Source organism: Triplophysa dalaica, chromosome 12, assembly GCF_015846415.1.
Source record: "Triplophysa dalaica isolate WHDGS20190420 chromosome 12, ASM1584641v1, whole genome shotgun sequence".
Classification (NCBI taxonomy): domain Eukaryota; kingdom Metazoa; phylum Chordata; class Actinopteri; order Cypriniformes; family Nemacheilidae; genus Triplophysa; species Triplophysa dalaica.
Window position 1 is genome coordinate 1,363,538 of NC_079553.1, and position 13,311 is coordinate 1,376,848.

At 38.6% G+C, this 13,311-nt stretch overlaps 2 protein-coding genes across 3 annotated transcripts in view; one reads left to right on the forward strand and one right to left on the reverse strand.

Moving 5' to 3' along the window:
- stt3b (STT3 oligosaccharyltransferase complex catalytic subunit B) overlaps positions 1-1,628 on the forward strand; it is a 40,760-nt gene extending 39,132 nt beyond the window's left edge. Inside the window, exon 16 of the mRNA XM_056762245.1 lies at positions 52-1,628. Coding sequence (XP_056618223.1) covers positions 52-132 — 81 coding nt within the window. The 3' untranslated portion in view covers positions 133-1,628. The remainder of the gene's footprint in view (positions 1-51) is intronic.
- A 931-nt stretch (positions 1,629-2,559) lies between these two features.
- osbpl10b (oxysterol binding protein-like 10b) overlaps positions 2,560-13,311 on the reverse strand; it is a 42,980-nt gene continuing 32,228 nt past the window's right edge. For both annotated transcript variants that reach the window (XM_056762230.1, XM_056762229.1), the window contains 5 exons: positions 12,084-12,573; positions 9,229-9,415; positions 8,072-8,254; positions 4,466-4,619; positions 2,560-4,333 (listed from right to left, as the gene is read on the reverse strand). In XM_056762230.1, the coding sequence (XP_056618208.1) occupies positions 4,289-4,333; positions 4,466-4,619; positions 8,072-8,254; positions 9,229-9,415; positions 12,084-12,573 (1,059 nt within the window). In that variant the 3' untranslated portion in view covers positions 2,560-4,288. The remainder of the gene's footprint in view (positions 4,334-4,465; positions 4,620-8,071; positions 8,255-9,228; positions 9,416-12,083; positions 12,574-13,311) is intronic.

Sequence of the window (13,311 nt, forward strand, 5' to 3'; positions counted from 1 at the left end):
TCATGTTTAATACGGAAGTAACTAAAGGTTCCTTGTTTTTGTGGTTTACAGACAGCCAAGAGGAAGAGGGGGTTTATCAAAAACAAATTGGCTCTGAAAAAAGGCAAGAAACTGGTCAAGAAGTCTGTTTAGCTATTGAATGGAAAGGTCTAGAATGGGAAAAATAGGAAAACAAAAGACAAGGACTAATGCAACTAGTAAGTAATCCATCGTCTGGCACCGCCCACCTAAGAATATTTGATTGGAGGCTTTCGGTCCTGTGATTGCCATGACGACACGGAGGTTCCACGATCGGTCGGAGGATGGAGCAAGGATGGGGATCAATGGCTGTTTTAATCTGACAACTCTGGACTCAGTTTGGTTGTTTTGCCTTTGTTTTGTTTCTTTGTTTTTCTTATGTACTTGAATGTGCAGATGAAGGCCGTTTGCTAAATGGCAGTCGCTATTTTTCTGGTAACATAATCTAACCGAACGCTAACAACTGACCGACGACTATCAATTCGGTAAAGCTCAGTGAATCTTGGAGCACCAAAGAAAATGTTTTTTTTTTTTTTTGTCAGAGCCTGTATGAAATGACCTTTGATAGATTTAAAAATAAAAGATGTGGAATCTGAAGAAAATGGATCTGCAGTCGGACGGGGTGTAACTTGCTCTTTTGGTTTTAATTCTCTGTAAACCCCTTTTCCCGTGTAACAGAATGCAGCTGTGTCTTTGGCTCTGAATTTGTGCGATTCTTTCCATTAAACAGAGTAGGTTTTTGCTAAGGTTTAACTATGATGGTGATTTTTGAATTATAACGTTTTGTTGATTAAGTTTTGAATGTTTTTGTTTTCTATTGGTTGTACGATTTTAAAAGTGTATGCAATAATTCAAAAATCTAAAGTTTGATGAAGAATCGTGTTTTTGGTCTTTTTGTTTTTCTCGTTTTGTCCAGAGACCGCTGTGGTTTGGTATCTCCTGGACAGTTTCCACTTATGGATGTTTTTCCCCTCTTTTGACTAACGTTTTGGGCCGATTAGAAATTCTGAACGACTGTCTGCCAGGACAAAAGTGTGAATTGAATTAGCTGTAGGTTTATAAAAAATGCTGCATTATTAGTCTGAATGCACTTTGTCTTAGTTCAACTTAATCTGGATCCACTACTGAGTAGCATGCGGGTGGAGAGTGCGTGTTTTTAGTGTGACACTTCCCATCTTTTTTTTTACGTTGAAAAGAACGCTTTCTGCAACATCAAATGGGTTTGGGCTCTCCTCAGTTTTACTCCGGCTGTCATCTAAACTTTCCTTGTTTCTTTGTTTCCTGGCTTTCCAGTTTCCAGCTTTGTGTTTTGCTTTTGCTCCGTGTTTTTTTATATAATTGAAAGGAAACTTTGCTCTATATAACATACTTGCGTTCTTCTCAGAGGGCTTCGAATCTTTGGAAGGTATTTATTAACAAGAATGAAATTGAAGACGAGGCAGCCTTTCATCCTGAAATGCAAAAAGCTGTAATTTTCTTTTTCAAATGAAAATTTATTCCATGAATTGTAAAAAAAAAAAACAAAGTCAAAAACAGATGGAGAGCAGCAGAGATGCTGTTGTGAGTTGATGCCTATGTTATTAAAAGACTCAGTGAAAGCGTTGGTCTTATCCATGTGCATGTTCACATGTTCACACATTCATTTTCATATGAGAGAAAAGATTTGCTGTTTTAAAATAGAAATGCTGCATTGATATTCCACATGTGTCCACTAGACAGCTCTAGCGCATCACTAAAACAACTCTGTAGCATCTAAATTCGTTAGCTGTTATTTAGGTTAGCCATCACATTTCAGTCATGCTTTATTAGATCACATCTATTTGGTTCCACTAATTCGCATCAGCTTCTATAAAAAGTGTTCTTTGTTTTGGGATTCTTATAGTTCACTTTCAAAATCATTTTCATGATCATTTACTCACCCCATGTCATCAGAGATGTTTATGTATTTGTTTCTTTAGTGGAAAAGAAATGAAGGTTTTTGATGAAGACATTCCAAGAGTTTTCTCCATATAGTGGACTTCAATGGACTTCAAACGGTCCAAATGGCAGCTTCAAAGGGCTTTACATAAGACCTTTATTCATGGTCTGGTATGGTTTAGAGAAACCAAGACTTGTTTTCGATGTGTTTGCTTTATAAACACAAATGCTCTGCGATGCGCGTTCATGACTTCAAACTTGCACGTTGAACTTGTAAACACTGACTGTACTTCTGCCTACATCAAGTGTGATCTTTTCAACGTTTGACGTGAAGTCATGAACGCGCATTTGTGTTTATAAAGCATATACATTTTTTTATTTTTAGAAAATGACCGATGGTTTCTCCAGATAAGTATTTTCATCGTCTCATTTAAATCCCTTTGAAGCTGCACTGAAACTGGACTCCAAACTATTGAAGGTCAAAATGACATTGAAGTCCACTGTAGATTATCATGAACATTTATTTTGAAAGTGAACTACTCCTAAACATTTTTAATTACATCACAAGACCTGCCTTTCCATTAATATGTTTAGATCTGTAAATGATGAGCAGACATTTGAACATTTGTGTTTTGCAGTGAGATCTTTATTTAGTATCTAAGTACATATTGTTGGAACACCATCTGTGATCATCTACAGTTGAATCAAAGCAGGCCACATTCACTCCTCATTCAGGGCACCTGTAGTTTTACACATCTACAATGACCGTCACAGGCACACATGCAGAAGACACTTGACTACTATAAAAATACATGAAAGTGGGCCGAGTCTTCTCAATTGAAGGTCAAAAGCGATACAGCTTTTAAATGCACAATTTTGAAATATTGCACGAACCTGGGTTAGTCACAAACATTCTGAGGGTCTTTGGGTATGTGGTCTTTTTAGCTTACTTTATGCTGTATGCTCTTGAAAGTGTGAACTTCATTCAACTTTCAGTATGTAATATGTTTTGGATTTATATGTAATTTCTTATGAAACCTCTACCAACAAATTTATCAGCATAAATCGCCGTAGTTCTGTTGAGCTGGTCTCCCAGCTTGGTCAAGAGGATGTTTGGGTGGTTGAACTGAATCCCATTTAAAACCGACCAGCTGGGACCGCCGGAGGCTGGATGTCTTAAAGGGACAGTTCACCTATAAAGATTCTGTCATCATTAATTCACCCTCCAGTGGTTTCAAATCTGCATACATCTCTTTGTTCTGAACACGGAACAATATTTTGAAGAACGGTTCTTAGCCACCACTGACTATCATAGTATTTCAATGGTACACAAAAGTGACTTACAGAGAGTTCAGGGAACATTAAACAATAATACAACAGGTGCTAATACAGAGTATTTTTGCTTTCCTACATTCTTCCAAATATCTTCTTTTGTGTTCAACAGAACAAATAGTTTTATACAGATTTGGAACAACTTAAGGGCGAGTGCATTTTGATTTTTGATTGAACTGTTCACCCAAAACAAGGCTGTGACAAGAGTAACAGAAACAAGCACCTGTGATTTTCATCATACTGCTTCTGACGCTACAGATTTAAACAGCACCAGACACAAAAACAGCTTTCATTTGCCACTCGTTTTTTGCTGGGGTGTACAATGAATCTTGCCAGAAGAAGAGTTTATGATCCATGTCGATTTACAGAGCTATATTTATTGGCGAAACGAGTGAGGTTCAAAATCACGTTTCTGATCATCTGCTTTGGAGTGGACGTCAACTTATACGTAATAGAGATCAAACGAGTCACATTTCAACTAAACGTATCATCCCTGGATTCCCATTACGGAAAACAAACAGAAAGAAAACATATTTGTGGTGAAGTAAAGATGCATGTTATTAATGTCCACACAGCGCTAATACAATTATATTTTTCCCCTTGGTTAAAGAAGTGTTGCTTTTATCCATTCACGCTGAACTAAAACAACCATTTCAATCATAAGAACACGAGGTGTGAGGTGACTTTAACAATATATAACACACCTCACTGCTCACATTTACGCAGCCTAAACATCTGTCTCTGTGTCCTCATGGCACAACACAACTTAGTCGTATATTGTCAACTAACACGGATGCTACATCTCATATACAAATATAAAGATATTGCACAAGTTCATACTATATCAGTCCAAATCTCTGTCCTCCTGCTCTGACCCACTCCAGTCTGTGTTGTTTTTGGCACCTTCCTCTCTCTGTGAGATGTGTGGAAGAAATGGATCGATCCCGTTCCTGCTCCACGAGTCCCGTTCAGGGTCCGGGGTCTGTGAGGGACCGACATCGTGCGGCTCCGGATTAGCTCATCACTTTGTCTTCCATAGAGGACTGTGGTACACCCAGCCCTCGCCCTGAAGGACAATTCAAGACAAAAACAAATGTTAGACATGAACTAATAACATTTGTATGACTCCGAAGAGAAAAATATATTTAATAGTTGTAATATACTACATCCAGACGAGTCCACACTAATGCTTTTATACCTCTTTGATAAAGTACTTTGGTTTCCAGGGGACGTGGCTGGCCGTTCTCTGCTTCCCTTCCCTCCTCTGTCTCTCTTCCAGCTGGTGTTTGTGTTCGGTGGCAGTATCGATGTCTCCCGTCTTCAGCGCAGAGCTCACGTGCTGCCACAGCCGCCTGTCAATCATAGTCAAAGGGCGGGGTTAGGAAAGAAGAATTTGACCCAAATTCTAAGTACAGGATTGTTGTGATCACAATCAGCACGGATGTAAATGACAGAACGGCCGGTGTGTTGAAGTGCGGGTCAGTGCTGGAAAGCACTTCTTGGCAAACTCTACACAACTTTTTTCACAAGTAAGAGCAAAAAGATGCGACTAAGGGGCTGTATGGACCAAGACGCTTAAACTCGGCTGTAAACGCCAGGAGCTCGGCTGGTCGAATGCCAGCGCTGAACGTGGGGAAAAACGCAGAGCACATAAAAAAAAGCTGCTCGTGTCTTCAAAAAACCCAGCGTTTCCATTGGAAACAATTGAAAAAACACAGCATACGCCGGCATAAACACCTCGGTGGACACAGCCCATTACACGTTTTTCAAGATATATTATTTATTCAAAAATTTATTTTTCACAATTTTCTTTTACCAAAAATAAATGGTTCCTTCTTCAGAGATTGAATTGATTGAATTTAGGGAAATGACAAACATTATGCAGTCTGGTTGTAATTGAGTAAAAGTAAACACCAGAAAGAAAAACTCACATGCATTTTTATTGTCGTATTAATTCAAAAAGACCTACGAACATTTGCTTAATAAGCAAAACATTGGGCCGCTTCTTTATGGGTTCTTCAGCGGTCTTGTGTCCTTGTGTTCTCTCTCTACGTCATCAATAACCGTCAAAGTCCGGTTCCAACACTCAAGAACGGAGAACACATGAACGTAACGCGACGTATGGAACTTGTCGAAGTCCCAGAAGTCACTGCGGTGCGTCCATGCAGTGGCGGTTTTAGGCACGGGCGAACCGGGCAGCCGCCCGGGGCGCCAAATTTTCACGACACGTGGGGGGCGGCACAAGCACTTGAAAAAGAAAAATAATCCGCGCCGCAAAGCAGGTTTCTATTATGTATAATATAACTGTCTGTGTGGGGAATTGGCAAATCGCCGCCCCTGCTTGCTGAGAAGCGCAGAAGCTGTGTGAAAACTGTAAAGGGGAGGGGCTGATCCCCTGATGGACAGTTCACCTCTCCCAAATGGAGCGGACAAGGAGGGGGGCCCATTTAGTGGGCTAAAATCAGTCACACCTTGACTTTCTTCTAAATAACGCACATTTCATTCATAATTTTAAAGCACAGGCCTATTTTTCCACGTTTTTTTTCTGCATTGTGTGTGAAATGGCTAATAAAAAAAGTTAATCCAAAACGATTATGTGGAGGTGAAGTGGTTTAGTCTTGATTGTCGAGTGCCAGATAAACATGAAAGCGATGGAGAGAAAAAGGTTTAAGCCGTCAGGTGCCCAATATAAGAAAAAATCAAAGTAGAAGCGGAGAAAGGAGCAAAAGATAAAGGTATGTAACTACGTTCTCTCTGTATGATTACGGTGACGTTATCCATCATCAATGAAGGGCTAATGTTAATGGGTGGTAACGTTAACTCTTACGTTTGTTAGCCTTCTTGCTATGATGCTTATACAACAATAATTCGGTCTTAACTCAACAAACACGAGATCTAATTTCACCATAAGATTGTGCTTTGCAACAAAACTGTTACAAGTAAAGTTATTATTTATTTCCATCATTGGGGTTAATGTTGGACCCTGTAATTAGCCAACGAAATTAACATATGTCTGGATGTGTTCAAAGGCAAACATTTGCTATAACTCTGTTGCGTGACAAAGAATATAATTTGAGGCAGTAACCAAGGAGCTAATTGTTCCTCCCTTAGATTAGATTAATAAAGCGTCTAATGAGTCATGACAGACATTTGGCATGTAAGGGCATGTTTATTTAAATTTGCAATTCATAAGAGTTATACTGTAGCCTACTGTCTTTTGATGTCAATTTCAATTGCAAATTCATGGGCACTTCTAAAGTATTTTGGAGAATCCTCTGTCACTGGTCAGCCATCAAAAACCATCAGCCTCCTTGAATTTTATCACTTTTATGCATGATATGGATCTATCAGAGATCTACCCCAACTTTTGGACTGCTCTCAGGATTACACTTACTCTGCCAGTCACTGTGGCTCAAGCAGAGAGGAGCTTTTCAAAAGTTGATCAAGTCATACCTGAGGTCAACCATGTCTCAAGAACAGCTCACTGGCCTTCCTATCATCAGTATCAATAACTCAATAGGGGGCAGATTTCGTATGATGACATTATTGATGATTTTGCATTAAGGAAGGCCAGAAAGGTCAGGTTTTAGTTTGTGTTTTCTGTTCTTAGTGCAATAGTGTAATAATTAGATTTGCTTTTGTGTGATGAAGGATTTGTGCTATTTAGAATATTTTTTCTATATTTTATTTGTATATTATTCTTAATATTTTAATGTTGTTGTTCTCTGGTCGTGTTACATCATGATACATATGTACATCATGTACATATGTTGCAACATTTATGTACATAGAGTATATTTAAGTTCTGATAACTTATACTGATTTGTGCAGAATTGTGTTTTTAAAATGTTCTGTTGAAGGATTTGTGCAATTGAGAAATATAAGGTTCGTCTTACACTTATATAGTTATGGTAAAACATGGCTTTTTTTCTCTCGGATGGGTGGGAGTAGATGGGGGGGCACCCAGAGCGGATCTCGCCCGGGGAGTGATTCAATGTAGAACCGCCACTGCGTCCATGAGAGTTCGTTCTTCCAGTGCTTTCTCACAAGTCGTTCTTTGCGTTCTTGGAACGGCCATAAACACCATACAAGTGTTTTAACACAATTGGACAGTTTTTTCATGTTAATGGTGTCGGATAAGTTATTTCGAGTAGGCAGACTAAGCACCAAAATGGAATAAAGCTCTGGCTTTGAAACATGAAAAACTAGTGTGTGTGACCCATGTCTAGTCATATCGACTGTGATCATGAATCAGCAAATACTTTTTGAAATTGCATCCCAATCCTCAGAAGGATCAGGTAATCCTGACTTCGGCTGTCTCGTCTTGTTTGATTGCATTACACAGCTGTGGAAAAGCCAGGCTGATAGCATTAGACTACTCTATCTGACTGCTCATCCGTGGATCTCTCTCTACCATAAGCCAATAAACAGCATCAGAGATTATTAAGTGAAGCCTCCAGCTCGCTCATGGCCTGTCAGTGGAGGATATGTGGGTCCACGAGTGTTACATAAGAGCTCTAGAGGACCAGGGTTTCGCAAATATTGTGCTGAAGTGCGAGGTACTCATACACCATCATCTGAAGTTCTAACTTTTATTCACTCTGCGTAAGTACCTTGTTTTTTACAGCAGGACGGTTCCACTTAACTTGCATTTGAAGAAAGAGAACCAGACAATGTTTTCAAGTGGAGAAGTGCAGCTAAAAGCCCATTCAGAACCAGTGTTTGAAAGACACTTTACGAAAAGTGTTTTTGTTGGAGCATGTTATCACTACCGAAGCTAAATATCACATTGAAATCTTTTCACCTGGATTCATACGGTCCTTGTCTCTGAAGTGGGCGGATCTTTTTCCTAATGACCGGAAGTTTGGATGTGTCAATCACTTTGGTCTCTCCACTGTTATAGGTGAACTCCAAAGTCCCGTTCCACTCCCCCTGGGCCTTGCACACAATGGTGCCGGTGGGGTTGTGCTTTACCTCGGCTGTAACCCTGTCGGAGGTTAAAGGAGAAAGTTGAAGAGGAAGTTTGGAAATCCATTCCATCATTTTGACACAGAAACACACTTTAATTCAGCGTGTGACACTCAAAAGAAAAAATGTGATTCTGGGTTGATTGGAAAACAAGAAAAAAGCCTTAAGTAAGAAAGTCATTTTTTGCACTGAAGTCACGTCAAAATGTTTAAACATTATATATATATATAAATAATTATTTTCTTAGGTCAGTTTGCACATCAAGAAAATGCTTCTTGATCAGTGTTGGGGAAAAGTAGTCTGAAAAAGTAATTAATTACTAGTTACTAATTACATATTCAATAGTTTAATTATGTTACTGTTCAAATGACTCTCTCCAAAAAGTATTTAGTTACTTATTTCTATTTACTTTCTATACCCTTCATCAACCTTGATAAGTCATACAAAATGAGACATGAAACGGCTCTTTTAATTCATTCAAATAAATGATAGAAAACTACATAAAGTAATATTAATAACTGAGCAAAGTATCACAAATGTGAGAATAATACATTAAAGCAAAGATTTTAAAGTTAGACTTTGAATTTTGATGTCAATTCCACTATTGCACACACATATATTTCACAAAGTATTTAGTTTAATGACATCAGAAGTAACTGTAATTAAATTACAGAAAAAATAAGAGTAATCCCTTACTTTACTTGTTCAAGGGAAAAGTAATTAAAATACAGAAACGCATTACTTATTAACTAGTTACACCCAACACTGCTCTTGATTCATGAATGTTTAGACATTTTTACTGGAAAACAAGAAAAGAAGACCAAGTAAGAAAGTCATTATTTCCTGTGGCTTAGACACTATGGTGCACTAGATCTTTAAGTGCTCTTATCCAGGTTTGTGTAAGTTTAGGTAAACATCAGCATTCTAAAAAACTACTACAATTAACACATTTTTTTCTTATTTTATCTCACAGACAAGAATCTTAGCTCTAACCTGTGAACTTTCCCTCCGTAGAAGGGTTTGGTGTGGAATGTAACTGTGGCAGAGTATCCGCTTTTGGCGCAGTTGATGGAAACCTTTCCGCCCAACTCCACCCAGGGCACTGTGAGGATGGAGCGAGCGTATGCAGAGGGGAGCGTGAACACGTACTCCTCACCGTGCTCCAAGAGATGTAACGCTCCTAACACACACACACACACACATGAACAAAACACAGGTTTTAGCAAGACTTGGAATTCTGAATTCTGGGGGCAGTCGGACGCACTTTGCTCCTTGTGCTGCCTAAAGCAGTAAGTATTAAGTAAGTAGCTGCTTTGCTCTGATAGCATGACAAGACATGTGAAAAAACAGTGAAAGGTTATCACATTAAAAAATATATTTTGATCATTTGAATCATCTGAACAAATACAGCGCATATTTTCTGTTATTTTAATCCGTTTCTCCAGTTTTCATTTTCTGCGAATGGAAACAATATTTGGGAGAAATATTGTAAGTATTTCACAGAATGAAACAAAAATGATAATTTTATCTAAACTCAAAACAATAAATAGTAAATTCAGTAGTTCCTCCATTTTTTATGTTGCAAAGTTCTGCTTGGAGTGTAAACTGACGCTTTGAGATTTAAGGAGGCTTGACAAAAAAACAAACAAACATATGAAAGGCTTTTTGAGTCGAGGTTTGGTAGAATTAAAACAAAATATAATTTCAAAAGAACTTCAATTAAAATTAAAAATGTATATTGATTATTAATTACAGTTTTATCTATTAACAATAATAACATTTACAGATAAAACTATAGTCAACGTATTCTTTATTTCTTGTTTGCTTTTTGTTTTCATATATGCATTTTTTTATAATCAGATCTAACCCTGATGCTACAATAGCTACAATCATTTCGTCTAAAAAATATCTTAACTATAAGTTTAGTGTTTTTCTTTTATTTTGTATCCCAATCTCTAGTGATTTAATCCAACCTGACGTGGCATTAAAAGCAAATATTGTACAAACGCCCTCCGGACATCACTTTAGACCACTACTGTACATTAACTTTAAGTGGATCTCAATAAATCAGATGGTAAAAAACCAGTGGCCTGCACATAACAGAGTATGTTCAGCTCTCTCAGTGGACCTGGCCCTTTTTTCTAGTTACATAAAGGACAGCTGTCTAGGGGCTAAATCTCTGTGGACATTCAGCCGGCTTGACAACAGCACATCTGGTTGCCAGAAACAAGAGAGCTATGAAAGAGCTCTGCTCCCTGACCCCATCCCTCTGCCCCAGAAGGGTCAAGGGGCAGAATGCAGTGATGCTCCAGCAGTTTATAGTGAGAATGCAGAGGTTTGTGATTCTCTTCTGATCCCAATAGAGCAGAGAGGAATTGATTGAATCTGCAATGTATGGACACGTCGGCGGAGCTGACAAGGATCATTCTGAGTGAGGGACATTTACTACGAGCTGTTTAAGTTAACTCAAACAATTAACATTTTTAAACCTCAAATTAAAAGTTTTAAGAGTCCAACCTGGTTTCACAGCTGGTGTTTTACGATCCACACCAGATTCATGTACTAAAATATTTATTTTCCAGAATTCAAGTCAAAATTGCTAACTTGCTTAACGGATGTTTATTCTGTGGATGAATTATCCATGCACATTATTCACACGTTATAGTACTTCTCGCTTATTAGTTTGTTTAAAATAAAGAAAGCCCTACTCACTGTATACGGGAGAATGAAATAACATTTTGACCCATAATCCCTTAAATTCCTATAAAGGTTCTCGTGCTGTAATTAACACAGTGTACTTTGCTCAAGAGGATTAGTGGAAGACGTTTTACATGTAATTAATGTTGCCCAAATTACAGAAGAGTCCTAACTAGTTAAGCTCAGCATACAGTTGCTAGCATCACTCTCAATGAGCATCCACTTCACTCAAAGAAAGAGAGAGAGAAAGAAAGAAAAGAAGAGAGAGAAAGAAAGAAAAGAAGAGAGAGAAAATGGAGGATGGAAGATGGAATAGAGAACATAAGAAAAAACGTGAGAAAGAATAGAGATCGAAAGAAAGAAAGAAAGAATAGAGATCGAAAGACAGAAAGAAAGAATAGAGAATATAAGAAAGAATTTAGAGCGAAAGAAAGAAAGAAAGAATGTGAGAAAGAATAAAGATCGAAAAAAAGAAAGAAAGAAAGAAAGAATATAGATCGAAAGAATGAAAGAAAGAATGAAAGAAAGAAAGAAAGGATACGAAAGACAGAACTACAGAAAGAATAGTGAACGAAGGAAAGAATTGAGAATGAAAGAATAAAAAAGAGAACGAAATTAAGAATGAACAAAAGAAAGAATTGAGAAAGAGAGTAAGATAGAAAATTAAAGACAAAAGAAAGAACGTAAGAAAGAATAAAGGACGAAAGAAAGAATAGAGACCAAAGAAAGAATTTAAGAAAGAAAGAGAGAACGAATAATAGAAAGAATGTTCGAAAGAATATAGTATAAAAAACAAAGAATGAACAAAAGGAAGAATAGAGAAGGAAAGAGAAGGTTTGTGTTGTTATTGTGAGAGACAGATGCAGTTTTAATATGAGCAGCAGTGAATATCACAGGCCCTGAGGGGAACACAAGTCCATCTCACCACCATCAGCTGATCTGGAAACAGTGTGATCTCTGGACTGACATGTGAGCGGTGCTGGTTGAGCAGAACCTCAGGCTTTAGTCAAACAACCATCAACAAAACTCAATCAACCTAATGACCGCATACACAACACAACTGTATGAATAGATAAACACTGTAAAGAAAAACACTACACACACTACGAGAGCACATGACAAACAGGAAGTGAAGACCCAAACAAACTCACCTTCTCCAACCATTGATACTCCTATGGACATGCCCATGAACTTGCTTTTAGTCCAAACGTGGGTGTTAATGCATATCCTGCGTTCCTCACACTCGCAGTAAAATCCAGAGATGGGAGGGTGGTGGGACACCTGTTCAGCAACAAAGCGTAGCCGGTAAGATCCCACCCCATCAGCGGGGGCGTGCTGGACGGAGGGGGCGGCCGCAGGGGCCGGGCTCGAGCTGGTAGTCCTGAGGGGCCGCACTTTGTGCCGCGGTATGTCCCATGTGCAGTGGAAGCACTCCCCCAGAATGGGGTTGAAAGGCTTCTTGGCAACAGCACCCTTACGACCCTCATGGAAGGCGGTCAGGTAGTATTCCACAAATCGGATGATGCGTTCTTCAGCCGTGGCTCCGGATGTGATAGCCAGAAACACGTCCGGATGGGCCATGAAGTTGGCATACATCTCTAAAAGGGAGCGTTTCTCAAGAATAAATGTGGGCAGCACCACCTGAAAGACAAACAACAAATGTGTACGTGTGCGTTAACCTGTACGACTGTGTGAGGAACACAGATATTTTGAAGAACCTCGGTGACCGAACATCACTGCCCCCTAATAGCTTCCATTGACATTTCTCAAAATATCTTCTCGTCTGATCCACAGAACAATGACATGAGAGTAAATAAATGATGACGAGTCGTGTTGTGCACTTTAAGCTCCTTTGGAACAATGTTAAAGATACATTAAGCCGCTTGTGTGCATCCCTCATCAATAAGGCCTCATAATTTTCCACGTTGTGTAATACTTTGAGACAGATGAATATAATAACTAATCTGACTCCACGGATCAATGCTCTGTCCATTCCCTGAGGCTCACAAACACACATATAACAGCATCTCACGACAATCCATTTTTCATACTGAACCATAATGAGGACAATAACATCCCAACACCTTTAATATCATTTCACGCTCGCCTCGAACTGGCCAATTAGAATCCTAATCTAGAAAATGAACAGGACACCGAATCAGATAATGTGTCCTGTTAACTGATTACATAAAGTATAATTATGAAACTGAAATTCCCAGAGCAGTGATAACAGTGATGGTGTGCCTCTTCTTGTAGTGTGCTACAGTCTCTGTGTATGACTGGACAATGTATTGACATGCGGTGGTTAAAGAGATCCACACCTTACCACCTTAAAAATAATCATAATTTATCATAAAAAAGACGAATAAAATAAATAAA